The following is a 26,804-nucleotide window of genomic DNA, read 5'->3' as shown; positions in this document are numbered from 1 at the left end:
ACCACTGATTATATAAATAGATGGATAGACGGAATACTCGATCCGCGGCTCAGAAACTGTAGAAACTGTGACCAATAGCGAAAATAATATCAAGTGTAGCGTATTTACGCAAGCGCAAAGACGCCATATTGTAAACAAAGGCTACAACTTCAAGCTTTAATTGCTTACAGTTTTTTTTTTATCCTATCTTATATCCATAAAAATTTCTTTTGGAAATGTCTTTATGATACTTCTCACAGACTTATCTCCTATACTGTTTACTCTCTTTTATCAATGTTATATTTCATTCTTGTAAATGTAGCGGAGCATCATCTATAAAATTTTGAACGCTAAGGTGATTGTAGGTCAAAGAAAGCTGATAGCAAGATAACTTGCAATCATGCACCAAACTATAGAAGAAACTTTAGAGAAATATATACCACAGGAAGAATTAAATGGAGTTAAAAGCATTTTATTTGGACGTAAATTAGAGTAAGAATTTTCATATTTTATAAAAGTGTAAAAAAATAATTAAAAATTCTTAACATATTAATAATCTTGTGTTTTTCTTTAAAAAACGTAGAATTAAATTTAAATTATGCAGTTTCTTCTTTATCATTAATCATTGTATAAATTAAGATAATATATTATATTTATGTCAAATATTATTAGACCATTATATAAAAAATGGGAAAATGAAGATTTTGAAATGCAAGGATGGAGCTTACATAGTGATATCACAGAAGAACTCCGTCCCGAACGTCTAGTTACTGTCGGACTAATACAACACAAGATTGTATTACCAACAACAAAGCCCATTTTGAGCCAACAAGAAGCGATACATAAAAAAATTGCATCATATATTAAAAAGGCAGCTGATCATGATGTTCAGATTTTATGTCTCCAAGAAGCGTGGAGTATGTGGAAACCATAATTTCATTATATGCATAAATGCAATAAATCAATTATAAATTTATGTAATAATCGATTTGTGAAATTATTGCAGATATGCCATTCGCTTTTTGTACAAGAGAAAAATATCCATGGTGTGAATTTGCAGAAGAAGCTGAAACTGGTCCCGCAACCATGTTTCTATCTAAATTTGCTAAACAGTATAACATGGTAATAATATCGCCGATTTTGGAAAGAGACTCTGCTAACGGTGATACTATTTGGAATACTTGTGTAGTGATTAACACAGATGGAAAAGTCCTTGGGAAACATAGGAAGAATCATATTCCTCGTATTGGAGATTTTAACGAGTCCACTTATTATATGGAAGGCAATACAGGACATCCAGTTTTTAATACACCTTATGGATGTATCGCAATTAACATATGTTACGGACGTCATCATCCATTAAATTGGTTGATGTTTGGTTTGAATGGAGCAGAAGTAAGAATCACAATCTACATAGGCTTCGTTAATAAAAATGTTCATTATTCACAATTTTTCAAATTTTACATAATTCAGATATCTTATTTAAAATTTATCAATAAATAATCACTTTATATTTATATTTTTAGATCGTTTTTAACCCATCCGCAACTGTTGAAGGATTATCCGAACATTTGTGGCCAATTGAAGCAAGATGCGCCGCTATAGCGAATAATTACTATACTTGCGCTATCAATCGTGTGGGTACCGAGATTTTCAATCACGAATTTACATCTGGTGATGGAAAACCAGCACATAAAGATTTTGGACATTTCTATGGCTCTAGTTACATTACTGCTCCTGATGGTACACGAACTCCAGGTTTAAGTCGTCACAAAGACGGACTTTTGATTGGAGAATTGGACCTAAATCTATGCCGACAAATGAAAGACATATGGGGATTTAGAGTAAGTATTTTATAAAATTGTTAATTATCATATGTGCAGGATAATTCATAAAATTATTGACATCTTTTTCTTATATTTATTTTTGTGCCCAGCTCTTAATCACCTGTCTCACATTAGTTACAATATTATTAAGTTTGTTGACAGGATAAACTTTAGATTCAAGTGTATTATGCGCTGCTGTAACTTCATAATTCATTCTCTGTATAATTAAATAATATTGTAAGCATCTTTTAGATATACCAAATCAATGGAATTAGTTTAATATAATAAAAATATAATAAAAATATCCATTTTTAATTTGATTAAAAAATAAATATTATCTGAAATAAAAAAAATCAATTAAAATATCTTATGAAATTTAATCTTTATAAAGAGTTTACAAAATTTAAATTATACATAAATTAAAAAATATTAATATAAATTTTATGTTAATTTCAGATGACACAAAGACTTGATATGTATGCTAAAGAACTTGCTGAATTCACAAAGCAGAAATGAGATTTAGGATATTTACAGAATATTTACATCATTCCTAACTCCATAAAATTTGTGAAAATTCAACAATGCATTTTGCAATTCATCAGAGGCCTAATATTTTATCTAAAAATATAAACTTATCTACCAATATATTAAATAATTTCAGAAAGAGAATATATAAAAACTTATATTTTTCCACAATATCGATGATTTATTTACATTGCATAAATTAGTTATAATATATTGTATTTGCAAACTGTGCAGCACTCTAAGTAATTACTTTACTTATATAAAATTTTAATAAGATTTTATACAGTTAATATCTAATGTTCTTATATAAATATTTTTTTTTTTTTACATGAAATCAACAAAATAATTAAATTAATATAACATAGTGTCTTTTATAATTAAATCCTATAAGTTACTTTCATATTAATTTCATATACACATTGTTTTTTTTAAATTTTGTACATATTTCTCTATGAAAATATCATTAGACATTGAAATATTAAGTATTATAATATCTGTTGCATTCAAATTACAATATTTTTTTAAATATTTATATATAACAATATTCTAATTATATTAAAATTATATTAAATCGTATATTGTACTTACAAAATAAATTTATACATTTGAGGTACTATCCAATACAGCAGTATGTGTTTGTTGGCGATAATGTAAAGCTTCTTGATAAGCTTTCTTCACAGCTTTTCTATCTGCAGGCTTACGCGATTCAATTAATTTTGCTTCATCCACTTCCTGCGATACTCCGAGTTTTTCTAATTTTTCACCTGGCAGCCATTGCCTGAAAAATTGGTATTATTACTAAATCAACACACATTTTTATTATTTATAAAATATTTATTACATATATTTGTACTGTGAAATGTGAAAAATTTTGCATAATTATATAAACAAAGTTTTATTTTCTCATTTCAAAATTCTCTTCATATAATAATTTTGTTGTATAAATACAGAATCTTTAACGATAAATATTGACAATAGTAGATAGAATGATAGATACTTCTCTTATTGAATTGAAATAATTCCTTTCAAGATTTAGATACCCTATTTTTTTTTAGTTTTTGATCTTTTACAAAAATGGATATTTTGATAATTAAGCATCTAATCAAGATGTTTGTTAAAATCTTTTAATAATCTTTTTCTTTAAAATTATAAGAAAAGTTTGTTATCTATTTATGCCTTTGATACATGATTCAACAAAATTCTCTTCTATCTTGATTACAAGAAAATACTCATGACTTAATATTTTTATGAAGAATATATTCTATTATCAAACAGTGTTCTTGAATTAAAAATTAAGAATGATTACCATGTGCGTTTTGTGTCAAAGAAAAGTACAAGAAAAACTGGTTCTTTGTAATTGTCAGCAAGCGCCAAAACATCATCAGGCGGTGCTGGAATCGGCACTCCTTTATGTATAGTACCCCGGGGTGTATTAGGATCAATGATTAAAGCTGGATACCAAGGATATCCGCGGCATTTAGCCCATACAAGTTGCAGAGCTTCAAGACCGTTGCTAGTGTTCGTTTGCTTGCTCTCGCTTTCTTTCTTTGTATCGACAATCTCTCGTCGTTGCTTCTCCTCTTCTGGATCGGGAGTAGTAGATCTACTCGTGGGACAGCTACTGCAACTTGATGATTGACTTTCCCCTTCACCTATATCACTATCCATTGTTCCACTCCTATAAATATTAATAACTTAACTAATAATTAATAATTTAACTAATATTAATTAACTTAATATTAATATTGAGTCATATTAACAAATATATTATTTATATACCTATATACTTTAAAACTATCACTTTGTTTCTTTTTGTCATCTTCCGAAAGAAACATTTGACCACTTTTAGCATTACGCGCTCTAGCTTTACGCGTGAATAATACCGCTGTTCTTCTATTTACACCACCTCCGCCAATTTCTTTCTCGTTAGATTGCGATTCCGTTTCCACGCGACTACGATTAGATCTTTCTCTTTTTCTAGATTTAGAGCCAACTTGCTCAGATTCAACTTCAAGCTCAGGATAGTCTTTGCGAGCCTGATCTATCAAGGCGCCACCCTGCTCTTTCATTTTCATTCCTGCCCGATAAAACATAGTATCTTTACGATTATATGCCAAACAATTGCTCACCATCAAATTAAAGTCAGTTTCAAAAGCGGCAATAGAATCGTATTCTTGTTTTTCTAATTTTGCCTGCAACAAAAAAATGATACAATTATGATTTATATTTTTAATAGGCTTTGACAGATTTATTTTTTAAAAGTAATTCTCTGTGTATAAATAAAGCTATAAATGTAAATATAAAAAAATTCTAATAATTGCCTGCATAGTAGAGAGATCCATAGGATGCGATACTATTTCAAGATAATCTGGAACTTCTTTGGTGTTTACTGGTTGTCCAAATACATCATTTACATCTTTCGCTTTTATGGCTTCTAATAATGTACGTAAAACACTCTCCAATGGCCGCAATTCAAACCATAAACATTTTTCCTTTCTATAATCATTTAAAAAAATATGTTTTGTAATGTAAATGCTAATAAAATATTAAAGTATAATTAAAAATTATAAAGTCTATTTTAAAATTTATCAAAATATAAATTTTTAATGCAGACTTATAATTTATTTCATTATTTAATTAACAAACATTATACTAATGTCGACTACCATTTAGAGTAAGTGCAATTTCTATATCATGCCGCGAGTACTCACACTTTGAATAATTCTTTCTTTAATTTTTCACGCTTCCGTACTAATTCGCACAACAATCGTGCACGCTCCAAGTCCTGACGTAAGCACTGCCAATATTTAAGCTGACGATACAATTCTTCTCGTAATTCGCTATCGTGCGTCGGCGAAGAGGAATGTTCACCGAGTGGTGGCGGTCTGGATTGTGGATGGGAACTTTGCAGTCTTCTAAGAAGCGGGACACCATTCCTGTATTGTCGCTTCAATGTCCAATAAGCAATGAGGCGTTGTATCAATTGACTTCTTTTTGGTATTCCTTCAGCTAAACTAATTGAGATAAAATAATACACGCAATGATTTAATAACATATTAAAATATTGCTTAGCACTATATAGATTCTGTAACTACATGTTCGTCCTATTCTCTATATAAATAAAAATGTAATTATTATTACTTTTACCTAGCTATTTCTCTGATTCTCTCAGGTGGAATGGTGGGAATAGAAATAACGGGTGCTGACGAGCTTTTCTTATTAGCTATTGCTCTTCTCCTCGCGTCTACAGGATTTGTAGAAGGTTGATAATCAACAGGTGTATGCGCCTCACAATAAGCTGTCTTTTGCACTAGCATTGGTTCACCATTGGCAGGTTGCACTGTTCTCATACGCATGCACAGACCAGCCTGCTGGGCACACGTTACATGGAATGCTGCATAGCAGTTGCTTTTATGACACTGAATGCACGCGCCTGCCCCTCTGCGTTTGCATACACAGCATGTAAGCTTCCAACGAGCCTGTGGAATACTCTCTATACTGTCAATGGGCTCTAAAAATACAGTGTTAGCAAATCTAACTTCTGGTATCCATAGAGCACATACTACATGAGCCCATGTAGCAGGACGATCGGTCTGTTTGAAAGCACCGCCTCTATTCGGACATAGAACACAGTCTACAGCCCTGGAAGGACTTTGCAGACACCTTCTACACAACCATTGTCCTTCAGGTATATATGGTACACCGTAGCAATCTTGGTGGACAGCAAGATTACACATATCACAGAACAAGATTGCATTACTATTTTGACATTCCCCATCCATACAGATACAACAGACAGCGTCTTCGTCCGCTGCAATGCCACCTCCACCATTACTTTGTTGTTGAAAATATGACTCTTTTTCTAATCTGTCCATTAGTAATTCAAATGTATCAGGTTCTAATGCAGGTGTTAATCCAGAAGCTAATCTTCTTTCATTTACAATAGAAAGCCATGCAGTGTCTTCTTCATCTAGATCATATTCCACTTCTCCTATATTAAAATAATATTATTTTTGCAATAATATAATAATACAACAGAATATTATAATATAGAAAATGGAATTTAATGCTAATGCAAAATTAATATGAGATGAATATGAGATAAATATGAAATTAAATATAATAATAAATAATATATTGTAATATTATGTGTAATATTATAAATAACATTTTAATTATAGAGTTAAACAAAAATTATGGAATGATTACTTACCATCAAGTTCTTCACCACTACGTTCCATAAATCTAATATAAGAATTTGGAAGTGGTTCAGCTTCTCCTAATTGATTCTCATAACCTTCTATCTCTTTGACTGTAGCAACAGGTAAAGTACTAAGAATATTCTTGTCTTCTTTTTCCTTTTCCAATAACGTTGCATTATATTTTAAACCTTTTTCGTCAAGCATACTTGAATCCATGGAAATTATAGGGATTGCATCTGAGATAGCCAGCTTAATTGATTTGTTTCCATCTTCCCCTATAGGATTTACCTTTAAATATTAAGATATACATCAATATAACAGATTCTATACAAAATTATTAGAAATACATATGTATGTGTATATATACCAAATTAAACGAATAAAAATATTATAAGAATTTAAAGAGTTATGTACAAATTCTTGTTATAAAATAACAATTAAAATTAGTTTATTATTTTGTATTTTTTAAGTTTGATTCGTTAAAGTTTCCCAAATTATTGTTTACATACATTTAAAAATCAATTTGATGTTGAAATAAATAATATTCTTTTATAACCCAACTTCTGTTATTTGTAGAGAGAAGAAAGCTCGAGAGAAAAAGAGTAGTATATTTTTATATAAGATAGAAACGTGTTTTATTAATAACTAAGCAATACTTATTCATACCAAAACGAATTTTGTTGCTTCTTGACTGCTGAGCGTCTCTGTGTTCGTAGGACTCGCGCTTTCATTAGGTACACCCATTCTATTCCTGCCTTTCTTTTTATTAGACTGCGGCGTATTCATTTTCGTTCTAGATGTGGCAAACGTTTGAATATCTAACACGCGTATCGCCCACCACTGTTTGGCAAATGTGTGTTGCCTTTCGTGTGTTTATGTTACGAATGCCAAAGGCAACATCAAGATTGCAGCAGATCGCAAAGATAGCATTTGCAATAAGTTCTCGTTATTTCTTTCGCAATAACGAGAGAAAGCTAAGTTATAATATTATTATACGATAATAATACTATTTTTGTAGTCTTCTTTTTCTTTATCAAATTGTTCATCCACTACCACGCTACGGTATCACGTTGTTGACGAACAGAACAATATTTGAACGAACGATCATCGTGAAATGACCGTTAAAAAGCGGAGCTCTACCGTTGCTACCAACTGTGCCGAAACTCTGACGCGTTTCGTTTGACAATTATACTTGACTGTCAAACTAGATATTTCTTAGGCAACAACCAATCGGCAATCATTGGACAAATTATTCGCATGTCTCTAAACAGAAAAGTTACTAGATGCATTTTACCTTCCCCGAGTTTATTCTCTATGATTTATTTGTTTCGCGCTCGGGCGGATTCGTGGTCATTCGCCCGCATACGGCACCGAGTGCTACGCTCGGCCGGAGTTATGGGGGGGAGAATTGTAAAGGAGATCTAACTTTACGTCAGTCATCAGCAGTATTCGTTCTCGTATCTGCGACTCTGGCAGATTGGCAGATCTACTTCCTTCGTAGTCGGAAGAGTTGGGTGTGAAGAGAATCCTCGCCGTAAACGATAGTCATCGTCGCCGTTGATCATCGTGATCGTCGTATCTCTCGTAATCGGTATCTCTCCCCTCATCACCACCTTTCATCTCGCGTATCGCGCTTATTGTGAACAGTGTGAAACGCGTAACGCGAGTTTCGTGAAGCGGATTTATTTGCGAGCGACGTGACCGAATGTTTCGCTGAGAATTATGTGGAATAGTGACGCAGAATTGGGATCGGTCGCGCGTCAAGTCAGCTGACATATTGCGCCCTGCTACACCGCAACAGCCTTCGGTAAGTGTCGCAATCCCGTATACCGTGTGCTGGCTCTATCTCTATCCACCTATCTCTATCTCTATCTTTCTCTCTACCCCGCGGGCTCTACCTGCCGATCGTCGCGGACTATTTTCGGTATAGCCGTGAGATGCACGGATCCACTTCTCCTCTCCCTCGGGCTACGGCACGGTGGGACATAACCGACGTAATTTCCCGATCGGAGCGCGAGCTCGATTTCACTCGCGCGTCCAGCGTCCGCGAATTACGTGCGCATTTCAACTGCGATCGGGCAGCTGCGTTCGCGTAGGAACGTCGACGTGTTAAAGTGACCGCGGACAGAGAGACGGACAAAGGAACGACGCAATTTACGTCTAAGTGCGTATTCAAGGATGGAAGCCATGTCCCATCGTCTTGCCACCGTGCGTCCGTCCCTCGGTGCTCTTTGCATGCGCGTGTGGCTGTGGCTAGGCCTCTCTTTCTTTCTCGCGCGTCCCCCTCCCCCTCTCCATCCCGCTCTTCTCCCTCCCTCTCCATCTCCTCGTTCTCTTTTTAAATCACTTTTTCTTTATCTCTTTCCTCCTCATCGCCGTCTCCACACGACGGCAGCGCTCCGATACGATTCGAATCATCGTATATTAGACGTCATAAATGCCTGCCTATTCTTTATTAAGCAGCATCTTTCGAAAGAACAAGATATTATCATATTTAAAATATTTATGTTGCACGTGCAAATATACGCAAGAGTCCAATATATTCTTGTATCTACTAATTTAAAGATTAATCACAGATATATATATATATATATTTCATCTTTTAAGATAATTTAAAATGACATATATCAAACATTATTAGCTGACCATTTTGTCATGTAATTTATCAATATTTAGCCACGCGTTTGATGAAAAATTCCTGTTTCGTTCTCTTTATCTATTACCTGATAACGGGTTTACCATGCGTACTGTACGCACTCTTACGCTATCCCCCTTCCTCTTTCTCCGAAACACCCGTCACCGACGTACTTCCCTTCAGATGTCCCTTCGGACATCCTTCCCCTCCACCCCCACCCACCCACCCCCTCGCCGCTACTTCCCCCGCCTCGTACCCCGTTGTTTACAATCTTTAATTCTGGTCCACGGCGAGAAATCGCGACTCGCGTCCGTTCCAGCTGCTCGCGAGACCGCTCGCTCCAGTCGAAGACCCGCGATCGGTGTCGAACGGAAACTCTCGCCGCCGTGTTTCCCAATCCAACGTAGCTCGCGCATTCGTATGTAACGCGTCTCCGCAGCTGCCTTATCAAGAGTAATTTCTCGTATTTATCGCGCGGCACTTCCTCTGCCGGGCTTTATCCGCCTTTACCTGATCTGACCTGACCGGACCGCCCCAGCCGTTCGGCAACCACGTCATTACACCCTTTGGAGCTTGAGGCTTTGTGAAATAAAATTTGCAGAAAGAATCATTCGAATCATATGAGCGACGCGATGTGGTAAATGTGCGAGCTATTAATCTTGAGGCGAAATCTCATTCGTAAGGTTTGAAATTTAATTCTTTCATCCGTTTGATATTACAATAAATGTATTTATGTAAAGGAACGCGAGCGATATTTTCTCACTACACAGCAAAATATATGGATAACACCTTGTATATTATTCTTTTATTTTTGCACAAGTATTTGCAAGTCGACAAGTTTCAAGAATGATTTTTTATTTAGAATAATTGATTAAAATTGATTTAGGTTTATGGAGTATTTTAGGACTACCATATGTCTGCGCGTGTAGCTAATAGATAGTGAAGGATTAACTTCAGAAAACTAATTATTTTAGCGACAAGACATGGATTATTGTTTATCTAAAATTAAAATTAAAAATAATGCAATGTTGGCACATTGAAAGCCCGGAGATAAAAATGGATATTGCGATCTATTATACCTTTGAATATATTTTTTTCCCGTTAGAAATATTTAATCTCTTAATTATCGAGATATTTAATGTTGAAAATTCAAACTAAAATCAAATTTGTTATAAGATGCCAGAATGTTGAAACATCCTCCATGAGTTGCCTTTTTCCCATACACCTGATTAGAATGCTCGTCGAACGAGTTTAATAAATGCTCCTGCTTTTCTTACTGCATGCTTGCCTTCAAACAAGTATTCGCATCTTCGTTTACATTGCCGTTAACATCAATCGTGGTATACTATTTCATCGTATTTTATAAGTTTTTTTTTTTATAGTCATTGTAACGGATCATCGCGAACGATAATGAATTCCACCTCTCCTCCGTACGCTTTCTATCTATATCTATAGATATAGATCAATATATAATATATATTCTATGTCATCTATGATCCAACTTAGCTTACCTACTATATATCTTATTTTATTATAAGAATTTCTTTATTTATCCGTATGTGACCGCTGAATATCAAAGTCTCGTTCACTTTGTTCCTTTTCACGCATAATTCGCATATTTCTATCTCGTGTACGATGCATTAAAAAATTTAGTATTTTTTTGTTTTAAATTTATAGTCTTTATTTTTAAGATTTTATCTTATTTTAAACACGATCATTTTTTCTATATAATATCTCTATTATTGATAATGTATTTTCTGTCGATGATAAATTATTAATCGATGAGTCGATTCTTTTTTTTTTTAACAAAGACTGAATAAAAAGTTATAATCTTTTTTTTGTCGTTCTTCTTCAAGTCTTTCATATCTTAATTGTTTCATAATCAAATATTTTCTAAAACACAATCTACTTGGAATCATAAAAATAAGCTTTCGCTATTTATTCATGCTCTTAAATCTAATAATTAATTAATCATTAATTATGGATTTTCACCGAAATTTTTTAATTCTTGAGAGTGAACAATGCTGTAATTAAGAAATGTCCCAGTCATGCTGCATCAATATTTAACAGGAAATTTTCCGCTTAACGTACAATCAGATTCTTCCTCAACGAATTTTGTTCGATTGAATCTTTTCGAACATTTAATAAATCACCAGAATAACAATCATTACGCTGCTTAGTTTCATTTCTAGTATTTATAGCTCGAGGTACGTGACGTCTGATATATTCTGTATACAACTACGAGTGACAATTATCGTTGCATCTCACATTGCAGTTAGCGCTTCTAAATTTACTACTCCTTACCTTGTCTCATTACGCTCTTTTAAAAGAGAGATTTATTTGGGATGATAATAAATGTATCTTTAACCGCATCTTTTTTTCTTTCTCTTTCTCTTCTCTCTCGTTTGCTCCCTTTCCTTTAAATTCTTAAGCTTCATCTGCAATAGGAATCGTGCAATAAAAACGTATAAATGAGATCATATATAAAATGCAACTCTGCTAGCTCGTTTAATCATAATTATAAAATATAGTCTTTCGACAAATTAATACTGCCTTTATAATGACATCCGTCTATTAAAAATTGTTTTAATATGTAATCTATACATCTACGCACTGTATGGGATTACATATATTATAAAAACGGGCAGGTGTTAACTCTGTTGATTAGCTATTAATGTTAGAAAATATATAGGCTATTATTTAACTCAAGCTAACTGGATGATCTTTCTCTCTTAGACCACAGTTATGATTATATACAGAGAAGTGACGTCGAATCGGCGCAAATTTGTGCACCGCGAGGCTCTCCAATTGAACGCCTTGATTGATATAAATATGCTATACAGGACGTTACAAAATTATTGTTACAATCGTGCGGAGCTGATAGTATCTATCAAAATACGTGAAATGATCAATAGTCTGTTTCGATATAACGTCACTTATCAACTTTAATCATAATTTAACTGATTCTTTATCATCTTTAAAATTAAAAAGAGAAAGAAGAAAAAGAGAAATTTAAAGTACAGTACGTAATTTATAAACGATATTAATAAAAAACGGTATATTAATAACATAATTGCAAAAATCAATTGTTTCTGAAATATGTATAATAGCGTGCACAATAAACGGTTTATCGATATATATTAGGAATACTTTCATGACCTATTTCTATTGTAAAATGTGCTGCACATGTTATGAAATGTGCAACAATATACCCAATACGAGCTAGTATTTGAAGCGTTCAGTAGATAGATGATTCAGATTTATGAAGACTCTCTTTTTGAGAAAAAAATGAGATAGAAATTTTATATAATAATTTCAGCAAACTTTCCTCTTTTTAGTTATTTTAGCCAGTTCATTGTGTAGTTTTTGACGTTTCAAACAGTTCGGTGTAATGGTCTTTAAAGCCTCACATATTTTTAGTTAACGAAGACAACTTGTGTCAAACAACTTACAATCCAAAAGAATCATAAATCGTTCCTTGAGGCTAACTAATAAACGTATATAACTACGATGTTCGTACGTTTCATTAATTGAGAAAAATGAGAAAGAGGGAGGGGGTTCTAGCCTCTGGGGACCATTTGTAGATTTTAAAATAAAGAACCTCACTAAACAAAATTCGCTCATCTTTTCATCTTCTAAGCATTGTGATTTTTTATTATCTTTTCTTTTGTATTGTTCTTTTTAGATCTTATTTCTTTATCTCTCTCTTTCTCTATCTCTCGACTCTTTTACTCTCACAATCAACAGCAGCGTTCACGCACGCACGCGCGTGCCGCGCGTGCGCACACGATCCGCTTCGTGTGCACACGCGGGGGACGAAGGGACTTTTGCCTCTCTGGGACAATGTACTCTCCTCCACGCGCGCGCGCGCGCGCGCGCGTGTACGTGAAAGTTGCGGCAAGGCCTTCACGAGATTCGACCACGTTCGACGCGTCCGAGACAGACCAGGTAGAGACGCACGGGGTAGGAATGGCCACATTAAAAAAAGAATTGCACCGCCGCTTTTATTAATTTAAGAGTCGACAATTGAAAGTGACTTATCGACGAGACATATACTATTCAAAGGTATCGATATCAAACGGAATCAGAGATTAATTTGCAATTATATGTAATTTTATAAAATAGGATTTTTTCTAATTAACAACGTCAAGTTAAACGTTGAAATATAAATGAAGCGTGAATGATTAGAAAACGAAAGAAAGGTAATGATATTTTTTAATACCGACTTTTTATAGCCCCCAATATTCTTTAATTTTAATTTTTATTTTTATCATCGATACGTGTTTTATATTGACATTGACATATCTTTTTTTATCAGCACCTTCTGATGTCAAAATTAATATTATTTTAACATCCACGTATCAATAAAATTTTTAAAATAATTTTTTTAATATTTTTTTTTGCATTGATATTAGAAATATTGATGATTTGTGGTATGATATTGGGAACTCTGCTGAACGCAACAATAGTGCCCACGTCCTTGCTTATCACGCATGCGAACGCGGCGCTATGGCGCCGACCGCGTCCGGAGCCACGAAATGAATATGAATCATCATCTCCCGATCGGCGTGAGTGCGCGAAAAATGTGGGAGACGACAGCATCGGGGATGCGCGCGCACACGTGCACGCGATATTTTGTTCCGCCGCGCGTTTCCGCGTGCGCGTGATCTACGAGTGACTTTGCGCGGCCTCGAACAAATCGCGAATCTTTCGCGCGCGCGGATCCACGCGCGGAGTACGTCTCATATATATATATGTATCATTATATAAATCATATATAATGTCGAGTGTATTTCGAATCGTGTGGATTTTATTCTCGGCAATCGCTGTCCAGTTGTATTATCGGTGTGGGAGCTGTTTGTCTTTCTATTACATATTAAACGAGATATGATTGTTATTTTTTTGCCAATGAAAGTATGAGCTTCGAACGCGTTCTGCCGAGTCTGCTTTCGTTTCGATATCGAGATGTATATATATATATATAAGTGAAGTTAAGAAATAAAGATAAAACTATCCGCCTTTTGAACAGAGAAAGTCGATCTGAACAAAATATTGATGCTTTTTTTTTTGTATATCCGTGATCTCGTCGCGCTCGAATTGTACTGTGTTCGTTTGTTACACCTGTAACGTCGCCTTTGACTTTGAGATCGACGAATCCTGGATTTGTTGTTTCGCAAGAGAGATTAGTTGGGAAAACTCATTCTGTCGGAAAGTTAACGCTTTTCGAGGCAAATTAATCTCGCATCGGTTTGCATTTTCTGACTAGAGTTTTCTGATTTTTCGTATGAAACAACGCGAATTTCTGTGTCCAGTCTCGATATAAATATAACGATTTTCACTGATCTTTGTTGCGTAATTGCAAAGATTCGACGAACAGTCGTCCTTTCTCCTCTCTTCACTCTCTATTATCAAATAAGTGCATCAACCACATACAAGGAAGATGCAGAGTTAAAAACGATACCGTCGACAATATTAGCGTCTAAACACGGACTCAAGCAACACTTTTAGTTTCGTGGCCGTTACCTGCTCCTGCTCTAAATTTAGCCCTTGCACAGGGCAAGGAATACACTAGGTAGTTGTCGAAGAAAACCTACGGATTCTCAGAAATGCGCAAATCCTCTGTCCATAAACTCTTCAATCCAATTTTTCGTGTTTACTTTATACAATAATACAATTGATTCTACATACATCCCATTTTCAGAGAGTTTACATTGTCACGCATTAATCTCCTTATTCTCTTTGATAAGATATCTTTGACATTCTTTGTGCTCGATGTTATTTCTCGTTCGAGATAAAATTGCAAATTTCATTAATTTAACGTTACACTCATATAATATTATGATTGGAAAAAAATTGATACGATTTCTCAGTAAATTTAAATTTATTGTGCGCATAAAATGATATGTTTTATCGCGTAATATAAATAAAATTCAAACGTATTACGATCAAAGTATAATTTTGGAATATAACATATCACAAAAGTAGGTTAAATCTTGCCGAATTTCTATTGTTCCTCGTGGTCATCCGACAAGGGATCCTCAAGATTGTGACTTACGATCGGGCTCTTCCGAAATCTGAGATATTCCCGTACGATAAAGGCGGTAGCGGCGGCGCTGGTGTGAATCCGACCACACGACTTTGCGAAGGTCGAACAACCGTCCAATGCGTTAGCAGCCATTGTGGGAAAGGTCGTTTACTCCGCCGAGTAAACAAAAGCTTATATGAATCTGACGTATTTCACGGCGCGAGTCTTCCGCGCCTTTATTCGCTGCTGCGTCCTTTTTTCGTTTCACGTATACATTGACACGGAACGAACATATCCTCTGTTCAACTACAATTATCGATCTTAATTCGATTAATTGAATTTAAAAAATGCGAGTGAGATTTTTGCATCTATGCATATCTAAATTTATAGAGATGCAAAGATACATCTGACTCTAAATCAAAATCATCCAGTTCGGTCAAATTCTTTAACAAATTTGATATATTGATTTTTTTTCTCACAAAAAAAAAAAAATTAGATTGGATAAGTCTTTCTACACAGCCTTCTAATTTTCATCGTTATTACCACCTACTTTGTGTATCCACATCCAAACGAAAGATCTCACTTTATCTTTTACCTTACGTATTTCAATCGATACGCGCTCTCGCCATTCCTTGACGTCATACACATACACACATATATATTCTCTTTTTATTTAAAATTATTAAAATCGACGTTAAGGTTGTACACGCGTTGCATCTTTAGCACTTTAATGAGCATTCCGACAGAGTGAAAGTTTGAAAAAGAGAACACTCGAATTTCGAAAGATAAAATGTTAGAGGAAAAATAAGAACAGCTCTCTAGAATATGAATGAAGAAGCGACCGAGTCATCGCGTCATATGAACTTTACCATGACTCTCATTGTTACTAGACGCATGTATTCTTCCTCTCATTTCCGTCTTCCACACAAAGTGAATATTTTTCTAAACTGCTGTTTATATTTCATTGCAAAGCTGTCACGATTCGGGTAATATGCAGCAGAAATATTTTTATTACTATTTTTATATTTTGTATTCAAATAATGCAGATAATTTTGTTTTTCGATTTTTCAAAAAATACTTCTTGATAAATTTTAATTAAAAATATTATTTATTCAACGTGCGTCACAAAGGCAACATGGAATTATCGTCAATTGTATGTATTTGCGAATTGGTTTAGGAACAAAAACCGAACAGATAACCGATGTGGGAAATGTGTATGCGTCACGTTGTTATCCGCACATGAGTCAAATATGTGTGGGCACTCGTAAAAGCAGCTCGGGGTTTGACAATTCATCTTACAGTGAAGTCAAGCGAATGTGGGCAATTATGTGCTGACTATACCGTGCTGACTTTCCTTGAAGCTACTTGCGTTTGCCTCGGCCTTGCTACGGCATTGCCTCTTTCCTCATTACGACTAAGGAGTTTACCAGCTTGGTACTTATAACTGATGACGACGTAGCTGTGACGTGGCTTGTAAGAATAATGTTAAAGCTATTGTCTCGCTCAAGTATTATTTGCAGGAGATACGAAGAAACTCGATCCTTTATCGAAAGCAAAAAAATACAGAGATATTTTTTTACATATGATTTTTGTGTGTGTAATATATGTATATCTAATAAAAAGGAAAAATAGAATAAATAAAATAAAAAGAGAACATTGCATCAGCTTTACAAATTCTTAATTAAAAATCATTCTGCTTATTATACCGTATTCTACATATTTGATGAAATCGGTGTGTGGTATCGCAGCTGTCAAAATTTCACGTGCTGCGTCTGTGCTGTCGGTCGAGCAGCACAAGTGGGATAAAAGTCCGATTAAGCTGAATCGTGAGTCGAAAGTGGGGAAGGAATTACTTTTTCACAAATTGTGCAAACCGTCGGTGTTTACGAGTTTATATTCTTATGCTGCGCAATAAATGCATAATCTATAAAATAAAATTAATAAGTATATATTCTCCTGTATATATAAAAGGTTTATAATCTTTCACACAACAGTGTTTTAATATTTTTCACTATGACGCTTGTTAATTCTTTAAACAACAATTTATCATCTTTTTTTTTTTAAATATCGTACATTATTCATTTATGGAGAAAACGAGAGAGTGGAGCGCGTTTTGTCAAAGCTGACAATCCTCGCGAGCGGCCGACTCATTCGAGAGGATCGCGTGTCCGACGCGGTTTCATTCCACGCTGTTTGTCTCTCATGGCGTAGGATATATCGTTTCCGTGGCAGCGGCGCAAATTACACGAGCGTGTCACGACGAATATAAGATGCAATTAAATATCAAGTAATCGACGTTTAAAGTCAGCGCGTCATCGTGCCACCTGTCCCTTCCTTCGTCGCGTGTGACGTAAGAGTACGTATTGGAACCCTACCTTACATTGGGTTTAATCGGGCGGACTTCGTGATAGTAGAAAACGTAGGGGCATCGCGAGCGCGTGTATGCCCCTGTCTCCCCCTTCTTATTCCCCTTCTCCTCTGTTATCCTCGCATTATCATCTCACTTCAGTACTGCCGCTGACCATTGCGACGTTTATGCAAGCAGCTGTTCCGACGTTCGATCCACAGTCCCTTCTAAACGAATAATTCTAACAACAAAAGACTGTTTTGCATACATGCATGCTATGGAAACTTTTTATTGTAACAATAACGATTATAAAAAAATAGTTATGTGTGCGGATAATAAATAATTTTGCTTATGCAGTTATAAAGAGTATGCAGATGTGCTTTTTGTCGGAAAAAATATGTTTTTAAATTTGAAACTTGCCAAAATTGGATTTTTATATACGACGAAACATGTTTATTATATTATTAATATTATTTATTGGATATTTTTCTATAATTGTATATCTCCAAAACATGTTACCATAAATAACATAACATATTATCATAAATATACCTATAATATAATTATCTATAATGATAATTGTTGAATATATATATATATATATATAATGATTAACACCTATCGACAGTTTTTAGTTGTTTTATTTATGGGAAAGTATACGTGTGGTAATATATAAATCTTCTAGGCTTTTTGAACATTCTGATTAAATGAACATGTTCGATTGCGCAAGCATGAAAGTTAAATTTTACGTAAATGATATTTATCAGAATCCAACAAATTCTTTTTTTTTTTTAATATCTAATATAATTAATGCTGATGTTTACTCGAGCACTTGGGCACAAGCAACTGTTTATAAACATTTCTTATTTTTCTAATTGTCTGAGATAATTTTGCATTAATTGCACTCAAGATTCTCATTCTGCGTTGTAGATAAATGTTCTTCCATAACACATGTGTATATTCATCATGACAAGCAGTTTTCATTCTAAAAAACATTTATATTTTTTAAAAGACTTATCTTAGAGTTTTTTGTGTAATAATTTTCAGGTTTGAATAGTGAAACAAAATTATTTCCTTTATGAATATTTTTATATGTTTATCGTTGCATGAATATTATTTGCTATTAATTAATTACTTATTGTTATTTTCTAATAACATTATATATATGTATGATATATTTAAATATAATTTATAGTTATAATTCACTCAGTTGTACCTTATATCGATACAAATTTATTAAAAATTTGCTATGAAATATATCCTTTCGGTGAGATCCTATATGCGCGCGTTCTAATAATTTTTTTTCCGATCGAGACGGTTGACCCAATTCTTAACCTCCTGTGACCCTTTATAACCGATAGAGAAAGAGGAGACCATTCGATTCAAATAAAAATATTCTGTATCCGAGAACTGTTTTAGTCGAGCTGTAATCAAATCAAATCTTGAAAAGTGAATCGATGCTTTTGTTAATCTCTTTTCCTAGTTTTCCCTTTTTAAGTTCTGTTTACAAATATAATTGATCGTTGCATACATAATAAAAAAATAAAACCTAATTTCGACAAAAATATAATTTAAAATGCGATTATTGCACATAAAATAAAATTTAGAAGAAAATAGATTTTAATTTTGAAATTATAAAAAATATTTATTTGTTGCGAATTTTTAATATCTAATATTAAGCAGAAACTGGACGAAATATCTCGATAAAATACTAAATTGCGATTCACAGACAGCAATCTCCAATTTATGGTTTTAAAATTATTGATGAGTAAGGGGAATTTCTCGAGTTTAGATAAGTTTAGATTTCTAATTGGTCACAAAATCTATCGTTAAAATTAAGGTCATGGTCTCTAGAAAATGTTATATAAATACATACATGTATAGAAAAGATAACGAAAATCATAGAGATCGCAGCTATTATATGTGTTCGTAATATAGTGTAAGTCACATGAATCTTGTGAAATTAATTCGCAAGAAAAGCGTCATGCTTCCGCTCCTTGATTGATCCATAAACTCGGTATCTTAACTTTCCATTGAGCGTGCTTAAAATAATTATTAAAATTTCAATATACTTTCAATCTCTTTATCTAACGAATTTGGTTATAATAAATTTGTCATATTTTTAGATATACTCTCATTCCTTCTTCTTAATTAGAATAACGCTGATAATAAAACAGATCGATGACTCAACTAGCGATTTAAATATCTTGTTAATCCTATCTAAAGACAGTCTGAAAATATTAACTATATTATCTATTCGTTTATATATTATAAACTAAATTATTCGACATTTTTCAATCTCATTATATAAACCGTATTTTACTAATTTGAAATCAACTTGGATCTTGATTTATAAAAACTTTATATTAATAAAATATTTTGCCATAATATATATAAAACATATTACGTACTGTCATCTTGTCTGCCTAAAGTTATAAAATAATATTTAAATTTTTCTCTATGCTTTTTTCCGAAATATCTCGTATACATATAACTATGATGACACTATATAATATGTTTGTGAAAAGATACATCTTTACCGACTGAATTTACTTAATCGGGAAATTAATCGGGAGCGATCGAAAGGTGTTTCGCAGTCGAAATCGTGAGAAAGGATGCGATCAAATTTTCAGGTAGAAATCCCCACCGAAGGAATCCGAGAGATAATCGAGATGGAGAGAAAGCGCGTTCGAGAGGGACACCCCTTATACCCGAGAGTTTAAGTTCCGTATCCACGATCGCGTCGCGATGCGCCGGCGCCGGCGCCGCTGCCACCGTCGCATTCGTTCATACTAATCCACTATTCGTACATTCGTAGTTGTGCGCGCGGTGCCGCCGCAGTCGTCGCAGCCGCTTACGCGTCCGCCCAAAAGCCAGCGCGCCTCTGATCCACACGTTCGCCATCATGAAAACATTCGCCCGTCGTTATCGTTGTTTCTCCTCCGTCCTTGCGGGCATCGTGGATTGAAGCAATATCGAGCGTTTGCGAGCCGGGAAGAGTCGTGCGAGTGCACGCAGCACGTAGCTTCGAAACTCTCTTTATCCCCGCGGCCCGTACGCGACCGCTTGGTGGGAAACGCGAAGTGAAGGCTGCTCCATTCCGTCGTGATTTCGTGTGCCGCGCAAAGTGCGCGGCGATAGAGATTATAAAACGAGAGCGAGCCACCGCGACGCGGGAGAAAGAGACGGCCGATTCTCTCTTTCTCTTCACGGTCCTATTGTGCGGGGTGTATTCGCGAGTCCGCGATAAGGATACGGCTGCCGTTACTTAAATGCCTCGCACAAATTCCTACTCCATGTTGTGCATCGGTTGCGACACGGCTGCGTGTTGGAAAGTGAGTAGTAATATCACGCTGCGCGATCACGCCTCTCGTCGGACTATCGCGCGGCGGAAAAAAAATCAGATCGCCAAGATGACGTAGTAAAAATTCCTAGGAATTATTTCCTCTCCTCTCGCCTCCCTCTCGCTCGCTCTCTTGCTCTCTCTCATTCACTCTCTTTCTCTCTCTTTCTTTCTCTTTACCGAATTCTTTTTTTCTCTCGTTCTTTCTCTCTCTCTCTCTCTCTCTCTCTCGTTGAGTTCGGAAGCACCGTTTTCCCTTTTCTCCTATTGTAGTGTCATTTAGTTCAAATTTCGGTTATTATCGAGTGTGTCTTGGCATATTCACTTACAAGAGGACATGTCCCATTGAGTAGATATTTGTGGTCTGACCTTGCTTGACGCAGGAAGTATGATAAATTTATGATACCTTCATTTTTCGTGCTACTTTACAGCGTATTAGCTGAATTTTCGAAAAATCGCCTGCTATTCTTATTGGAAATGCTCTCTAGGTTACATTATCATTTAAAAAGATTATGTATTATCTGAGTTTTTTTTTTTATATATTTTCTTATTCGTAATTTTTATGATTTTTACATACAGCTTAAAAATAAGATAACTACATACTCATTCATATTTCTTTGCCATTAATCAGATAATGCATATTATTGTATGAATAAATTAATGTAGCACTATAAACTTTAATTATATAATTTGCATTACAATTATGTTGTAATTATTATTTCACATTGAATTGTCTCTGTCCTTTATCTTTAATACATTTTCATACTCATTTTTACAATTCTAAAGACACATAAAATGTGTATGTAACATAATGCAATATGATATTTACATGAGTTTCATATAAATTTTAATAATAAGCTTAAATTATATATTTAAACTTTGTGGTTGTATAAAATACTTTTTATGACAATTAATATTTTATCTTTCACCATTAATTATACATAACTTGTAATAGGTGAGTACATGGTGACACGCAGTTGTGGAGGAGCAATCGGGAAGAGAGCTGCAGCGAAGGACATCTAGTTATCCTGCACCAAGCTGACTGTGACTTTCCACTGTTTCTCAAAGCAGCACAATTGCACTAGAATATAAACAGGAATCTTCTTGATTGAACAAAGAGTGATACTGAAAGACAAGAATTATGGAACGAGAGTCTAATCCTATGCAAGCCCTATGTCGCAGTGGCTGTGGATTTTATGGCTCACCGGCTACCGATGGCCTTTGTTCTCTTTGCTATAAAGAAAATTTGAAAAAGAAGCAACAACCTCCAGTGTCAGCTGCCACTGTACCAACCTCACAGACTGTCTCCAGCAACGCTGGTACGTTGCAAGGCAGTTTTGGTAGTCCTGCAGCTACAGGAACGACGGCCCAACCTACCATTCCTACCATACCTCAGTCAACGTCAGATCTATCCAGTCCCAAAGAAGTAAGTATTCCCATGTCTCTTTTTGTAGTTATTCCACACAAGCATAACATCTTTGTTCTTTCAATTAATTTGCAGAAGGTAGCGCTTATAAGCTGTCCTGAATCCACAAGGTCGTATACATTAAATTGTTTCTAGTCTATAAAACACAAATTTTGAGAACAGCAGAAAAGGAATATTAAATTGTTAGAATAAATTTGACAAAATATTGATGTGTGTTATATAATACAAATGTGCTTTAAATCTTTTGCATTGTTATGATAAAGATGTTTTTGCTTTGGAACATACATGGACTGTAATAAGAAATTACAATTACTTATGAACTCTCTATTTTTATTAAAACAGATCATCTGCATTTCAGCAAGAAAATTACGTAATATATCTAATTATATTGAAACATTTATTTCTGAAATCATGATAAGAATTCATTAAACAATCTGATCTATTTTAAATATATTATTCATTATTAATAATTATAAATATTATGATATATAGATAAATATATATTTATAAAGAAACTTATATTTAATTAACAAATAGTTAATTTATAACCATTTACATTTTTATAACATTTTAATACATTATATAATTTAATTTCTTTATTAAATTTAAAAATAGAATAAACAAGTAACAAGAAATTTAAGAAATATAGTTATAGTAATAAATAATTATTTTTATTGTGCTTATCATATAATATTTTTGTCAATCAGGTAAACAGGGAAGATCAGGAAAGCGAAGTAGGTATAAGCAATGCAGTAGCTGAGGGGTCATCGGCGAGTAGTGGCGATGTAGACGACTCTTTTGACAGCAAAGAGACTGATAAAGAATCTAAGAAGAAGAAAAATCGTTGTGCTGTATGTCGCAAAAAAGTTGGTTTGACCGGTAAGTACAAAAAATAATCAGTAATGTATTATGAAAGCTTCGAGTTTCTTTGACAATGATAAATTTTCAGGATTTGAGTGCCGTTGTGGAGGACTATTCTGTGCCGTGCATCGGTACAGTGACAAGCACGATTGCAAATTCGATTACAAAGAAATGGGCGCTCAAGAAATTCGGCGCAACAATCCAGTTGTTGTTGGTGAAAAAGTGCAAAAAATTTGAACTATTTAGTGTGTAGTCGTTGGGAAAATGGTTATTATAACTATATAAACAAACAGATTAAAAAAAAAAAAAACACGAAGAAAACGAGATAAATTATCTGGCAGCTGATTCGCACGTTGAGGGATGAAACGAGCGAATGCAAGATCGAGAGAAAGTGAGTGTATGAATGTGAGTGAGCGCGCAAGAACAACAGCAAAATTGTTTTGTAGTTGAACTATCAAGAAAACGCAGAAAGAAAAATGAAAAAAGAAACGAATATATCAGACAGAACAAATAAACGAAAGCTCGTAAATTAGAATGTGTGTGTGTATGAGAGTGAATGGTTTGTAAATGGATGTCAGTGCCATGTAAGTCAGATTTGTCATCTAGCGAGAGAATTTTAATTGAGAATATATCTGGTTACTAACTGCTGCCAGCTTACTACTATTATTATTACCTATTATTATCTTCATGATTATTATGGTTTATAATTATTCTATATATTATGTTTATTAATTTACTTAAATGAAAAATTTGCAAATATATGAAGCTCGTTTTACATAAAGGCAGAACTCTTGGTGCGGTCAGTCAGTCCAGGCGTCTCCTTAGAAGTGTTTTGGTTTGTTCTAGAAAAATTTTATACATTATACTGTTTCGTTTATATATCAAAAAAATAAATAAATAGGGAATGTTGCTTAGGTAATGGCTGACGTTGATGGGTGATCACAATTTTAGGTTAATAATTATAGTCTAATAATTATTAAGTATATTAGTCTATTGATTCATAAATAATGCAATGAAGTATAAGTAGTACTGTGTGTTTATGTCCAACTTCACGTGAATATAACCAGCAATTATTACTCATTAAATATGTTTCAACCTATATTGCAAATAATTATTTACACTGCGGCCGCAAATCTGGGATTTGTAGATTAAACCCCTCTTTAACGTAATTTTCGATTTTTCTTAGAATATAAATGAATTGTTAGTAGTTGAAATTGTCGATTAGTTTACTCGTTTTCTTCTTTATTTTTGCTTGTTTTGCGAGTTTTGTAGAATAGCTGCGCGAGGTATTCCGGTGCTGCATAGCAGCGCATAATGTAAGAATAAATGATTAATAAAATGTCTAATGAGAGGCCGGGCATTATATGAACGACAAAGAAGAAAACTATTAAACGTTTATAAAGTGTGAACGTATATGAATTAAAATCATGCGCGAAGGATATTACATCGATAAAATTTTATAATTCACATACATATTCTCTATTTTTTTTCTCCGCGCTTAAAATTCGTGCCGAACTTTATTTCTTTTTCTCGTCCATAAATAACTATATATATATTTGTAAAGCTATAGCATGCATGTGAAAAAAGGTGTTATAGCTGTCCGGTTTTGTTGTATTCTTGTAAAAAGCAAGATGAGTAAGAAGATGATAAAGCAGCGCAAATTTATGCTCCATGTGTAAGTCAATTCTTTAAGAGCTTTATAAGAGTTTTGAATTTTTTTGAAGAAAAAGAGAAAAATATAAATATATATATATATATTGCAGTTTTCCGATTCCGCGTAAAACAAAATAATATATATTTTTTTCTTTCTCTTATCCTGGGACAAAGCGCTTATATAAAATCGTGCTGCCTTTCTTTTATTTCTTATTTTGTAATTAGGACCTGTTTTGTATAAAGTAGCATATTCTTGTTATTCGCCTAAGATTTATTTTCGCGTCGCTTCGAAAAGTATGTGTATAACAAAGATCTTTTTTATTTTCGATAAATATAAAGCGTTCTGTTAAATGTAATCGTAAGGTCTATCAAGTGCTAATTTTCTTTCTTTAGAATAGAACGAACAACAAATATGCAGTTTTCCCGTTACCAAATATTTCACGTATCGCCGCCAAAAATCCTTTAAAACGATCTTATTTCTTCGAATAAGCTACATCGTAACTAAACTTTCAAAAAATTTACAATTTAACGATATCTAGAAATTAAGACTGTCAGATGTGGATTTTTCAGTATACTCACAATAATTTGATATAACGATTCTTGGCGATTTTTACGGAACGACTCTATGACTTCACATAGACAATATGTACATCTTATCATGTATTAAGATCGTCGATGGATCTATTTTCTATTTTTTTTTTTTGTTTTTGGCGCACTTTTAGGAACGCTGATGAGAGAAATCAGAATCGTGTATAGAAGAAAATGCGCGGAACACATGACACGCAATACACTGACATATACACACCGATTATCAGTAATATCGGAATGGTTGCCTTCAGGCCTTCATCCTATTTTAGGCATAGCATATTTTTCTAACATGTATCGCAATATCGGAATAATCTTGCCTAGCGAGAGCGATCGAATGATAGAAAGAAAGAGAAAAAGGGAGAGTGATTGAAAGAATGTGTATACATGATGGATAGAGATGCTTGCGAGAGTGAGGCAGAAGAATGGATGCACAGGAATATAAATGATTTATAGGAGATGAGAGAGAAAAAAAAAGAAAGAAAAAGAATAAGAGAAGAATAAGAAGATTATCAGCGACGGTCGTACTTGGCTGACTATATAAGGACGTAACACGATGCTTGTAATTATTACGATTGATATTAGTACGTTTAAGCTATTAAAAAAAGTAACATCAACTTTTTAATATATTATATGATTACAATTACCATCCTTTGAAATGCTTTAGACATTTAGGTTTCACGTACGTAAAACGAAGTTAGTGTACTCCCATACGTTCCTCCCTTTTTTCCTTTCCTCTCATCTTCCCTTCATTCACCCTCTTCTTCCTCCTCTCGTCTTCTTCTTCTTCCCAGCCCTTACGGACCTTTTAACAGTTCTAAAACGTTTATAATTATAGTGGACTATATTTATGTATATTTAAAAACAAAATATATATAAATGCATCACCCTTAACGAAGGCCGGCAATCGTTTTTTGTGTGTTCTCGACTACTTTATATAGAACTTTAACCGGCACCTCTCTCCGAGTTATATTGTAGCTACTGTACAAAAAATATCTCCCAAACGTTTAAACACGAGGTGCGATCTTATTTTCTCTGTAATGAAAAATTTTTGCTGCAATAAACGGTTTATCTTTTAACACGGTGGCTACCTAATGATATTGCGAATTTTGATTGAAATTTATACTTTTAATATGCCTTCAAGCATTCACATAGTAAATGTGAATTATTATATGTTAGATAAATATATTTTATATAATATACTCTTCCTACTAGAAATTGAAATATTTTATATAGGAAATTTAGTTGAAGATTCACATCCTTAATTAAAAACATGTTTTACATTCTCTGTACATGTCCTTTGAACGTGTGTGTTGTTAGAGGCATAACAAACATTTAAATCTTACTATTTTATTTTGCAGAGTTTGCATTGTGATTGATATTTCTATTATGCAAAT

General features: G+C 33.9%; 3 protein-coding genes across 8 annotated transcripts; 2 read left to right on the top strand and 1 right to left on the bottom strand.

The window, feature by feature from the left end:
* The first annotated feature begins 123 nt into the window (after positions 1 to 123).
* LOC126848801 (beta-ureidopropionase) lies at positions 124 to 2,507 on the top strand. Its single transcript, XM_050590018.1, has 5 exons — positions 124 to 471; positions 652 to 896; positions 986 to 1,374; positions 1,506 to 1,823; positions 2,262 to 2,507. Exons 1-5 carry the CDS (start codon positions 380 to 382, stop codon positions 2,319 to 2,321), a joined length of 1,104 nt encoding a protein of 367 aa, XP_050445975.1. The 5' UTR covers positions 124 to 379; the 3' UTR covers positions 2,322 to 2,507.
* On the bottom strand, positions 1,843 to 7,726 carry LOC126848777 (bromodomain-containing protein homolog). Of its 2 annotated transcripts, XM_050589960.1 has the most exons (9): positions 7,199 to 7,726; positions 6,544 to 6,820; positions 5,478 to 6,321; positions 5,042 to 5,344; positions 4,652 to 4,826; positions 4,110 to 4,522; positions 3,637 to 4,008; positions 2,919 to 3,108; positions 1,843 to 2,143 (listed from the first exon to the last, which is right to left on the bottom strand). In XM_050589960.1, the coding sequence occupies exons 1-8, from the start codon at positions 7,316 to 7,318 to the stop codon at positions 2,928 to 2,930; spliced, it is 2,685 nt and encodes an 894-aa protein (XP_050445917.1). In that variant the 5' UTR covers positions 7,319 to 7,726; the 3' UTR covers positions 1,843 to 2,143; positions 2,919 to 2,927. The 2 variants fall into 2 exon arrangements, with proteins under 2 accessions (XP_050445917.1, XP_050445916.1); XM_050589959.1 differs by lacking the exon at positions 1,843 to 2,143 and having other exon boundaries at positions 2,797 to 3,108.
* A 169-nt stretch (positions 7,727 to 7,895) lies between these two features.
* LOC126848819 (AN1-type zinc finger protein 5) lies at positions 7,896 to 26,486 on the top strand. Of its 5 annotated transcripts, none has more exons than XM_050590049.1 (4): positions 7,896 to 8,339; positions 21,838 to 22,308; positions 23,016 to 23,187; positions 23,258 to 26,486. In XM_050590049.1, the coding sequence occupies exons 2-4, from the start codon at positions 22,024 to 22,026 to the stop codon at positions 23,404 to 23,406; spliced, it is 606 nt and encodes a 201-aa protein (XP_050446006.1). In that variant the 5' UTR covers positions 7,896 to 8,339; positions 21,838 to 22,023; the 3' UTR covers positions 23,407 to 26,486. The 5 variants fall into 5 exon arrangements, with proteins under 5 accessions (XP_050446006.1, XP_050446009.1, XP_050446010.1 ...); XM_050590052.1 differs by lacking the exon at positions 7,896 to 8,339 and adding an exon at positions 8,560 to 8,696; XM_050590053.1 differs by lacking the exon at positions 7,896 to 8,339 and adding an exon at positions 9,829 to 9,850.
* The last annotated feature ends 318 nt before the right edge of the window (positions 26,487 to 26,804 follow it).

This window comes from Cataglyphis hispanica, chromosome 4 (genome assembly GCF_021464435.1).
Source record: "Cataglyphis hispanica isolate Lineage 1 chromosome 4, ULB_Chis1_1.0, whole genome shotgun sequence".
Taxonomy (NCBI): Eukaryota; Metazoa; Arthropoda; class Insecta; order Hymenoptera; family Formicidae; genus Cataglyphis; species Cataglyphis hispanica.
Note: the sequence above shows the minus strand (reverse complement) of the source record. Positions and strands in the feature narration are given on the sequence as shown.

Coding starts and splice junctions, on each gene's coding strand:
- LOC126848801 (XM_050590018.1), top strand. CDS start 380: ATGCACCAAACTATAGAAGAAACTTTAGAGAAATATATACCACAGGAA. Junction 897..985: donor ATGTCTCCAAGAAGCGTGGA/GTATGTGGAAAC, acceptor AAATTATTGCAG/ATATGCCATTCGCTTTTTGT. Junction 1,375..1,505: donor TTGGTTTGAATGGAGCAGAA/GTAAGAATCACA, acceptor TTATATTTTTAG/ATCGTTTTTAACCCATCCGC.
- LOC126848777 (XM_050589960.1), bottom strand. CDS start 7,318: ATGAATACGCCGCAGTCTAATAAAAAGAAAGGCAGGAATAGAATGGGT. Junction 4,523..4,651: donor TGGATCTCTCTACTATGCAG/GCAATTATTAGA, acceptor TTTTTGTTGCAG/GCAAAATTAGAAAAACAAGA. Junction 4,009..4,109: donor GATAGTTTTAAAGTATATAG/GTATATAAATAA, acceptor TAATATTTATAG/GAGTGGAACAATGGATAGTG.
- LOC126848819 (XM_050590049.1), top strand. CDS start 22,024: ATGGAACGAGAGTCTAATCCTATGCAAGCCCTATGTCGCAGTGGCTGT. Junction 22,309..23,015: donor ATCTATCCAGTCCCAAAGAA/GTAAGTATTCCC, acceptor TTTGTCAATCAG/GTAAACAGGGAAGATCAGGA. Junction 23,188..23,257: donor CAAAAAAGTTGGTTTGACCG/GTAAGTACAAAA, acceptor ATAAATTTTCAG/GATTTGAGTGCCGTTGTGGA.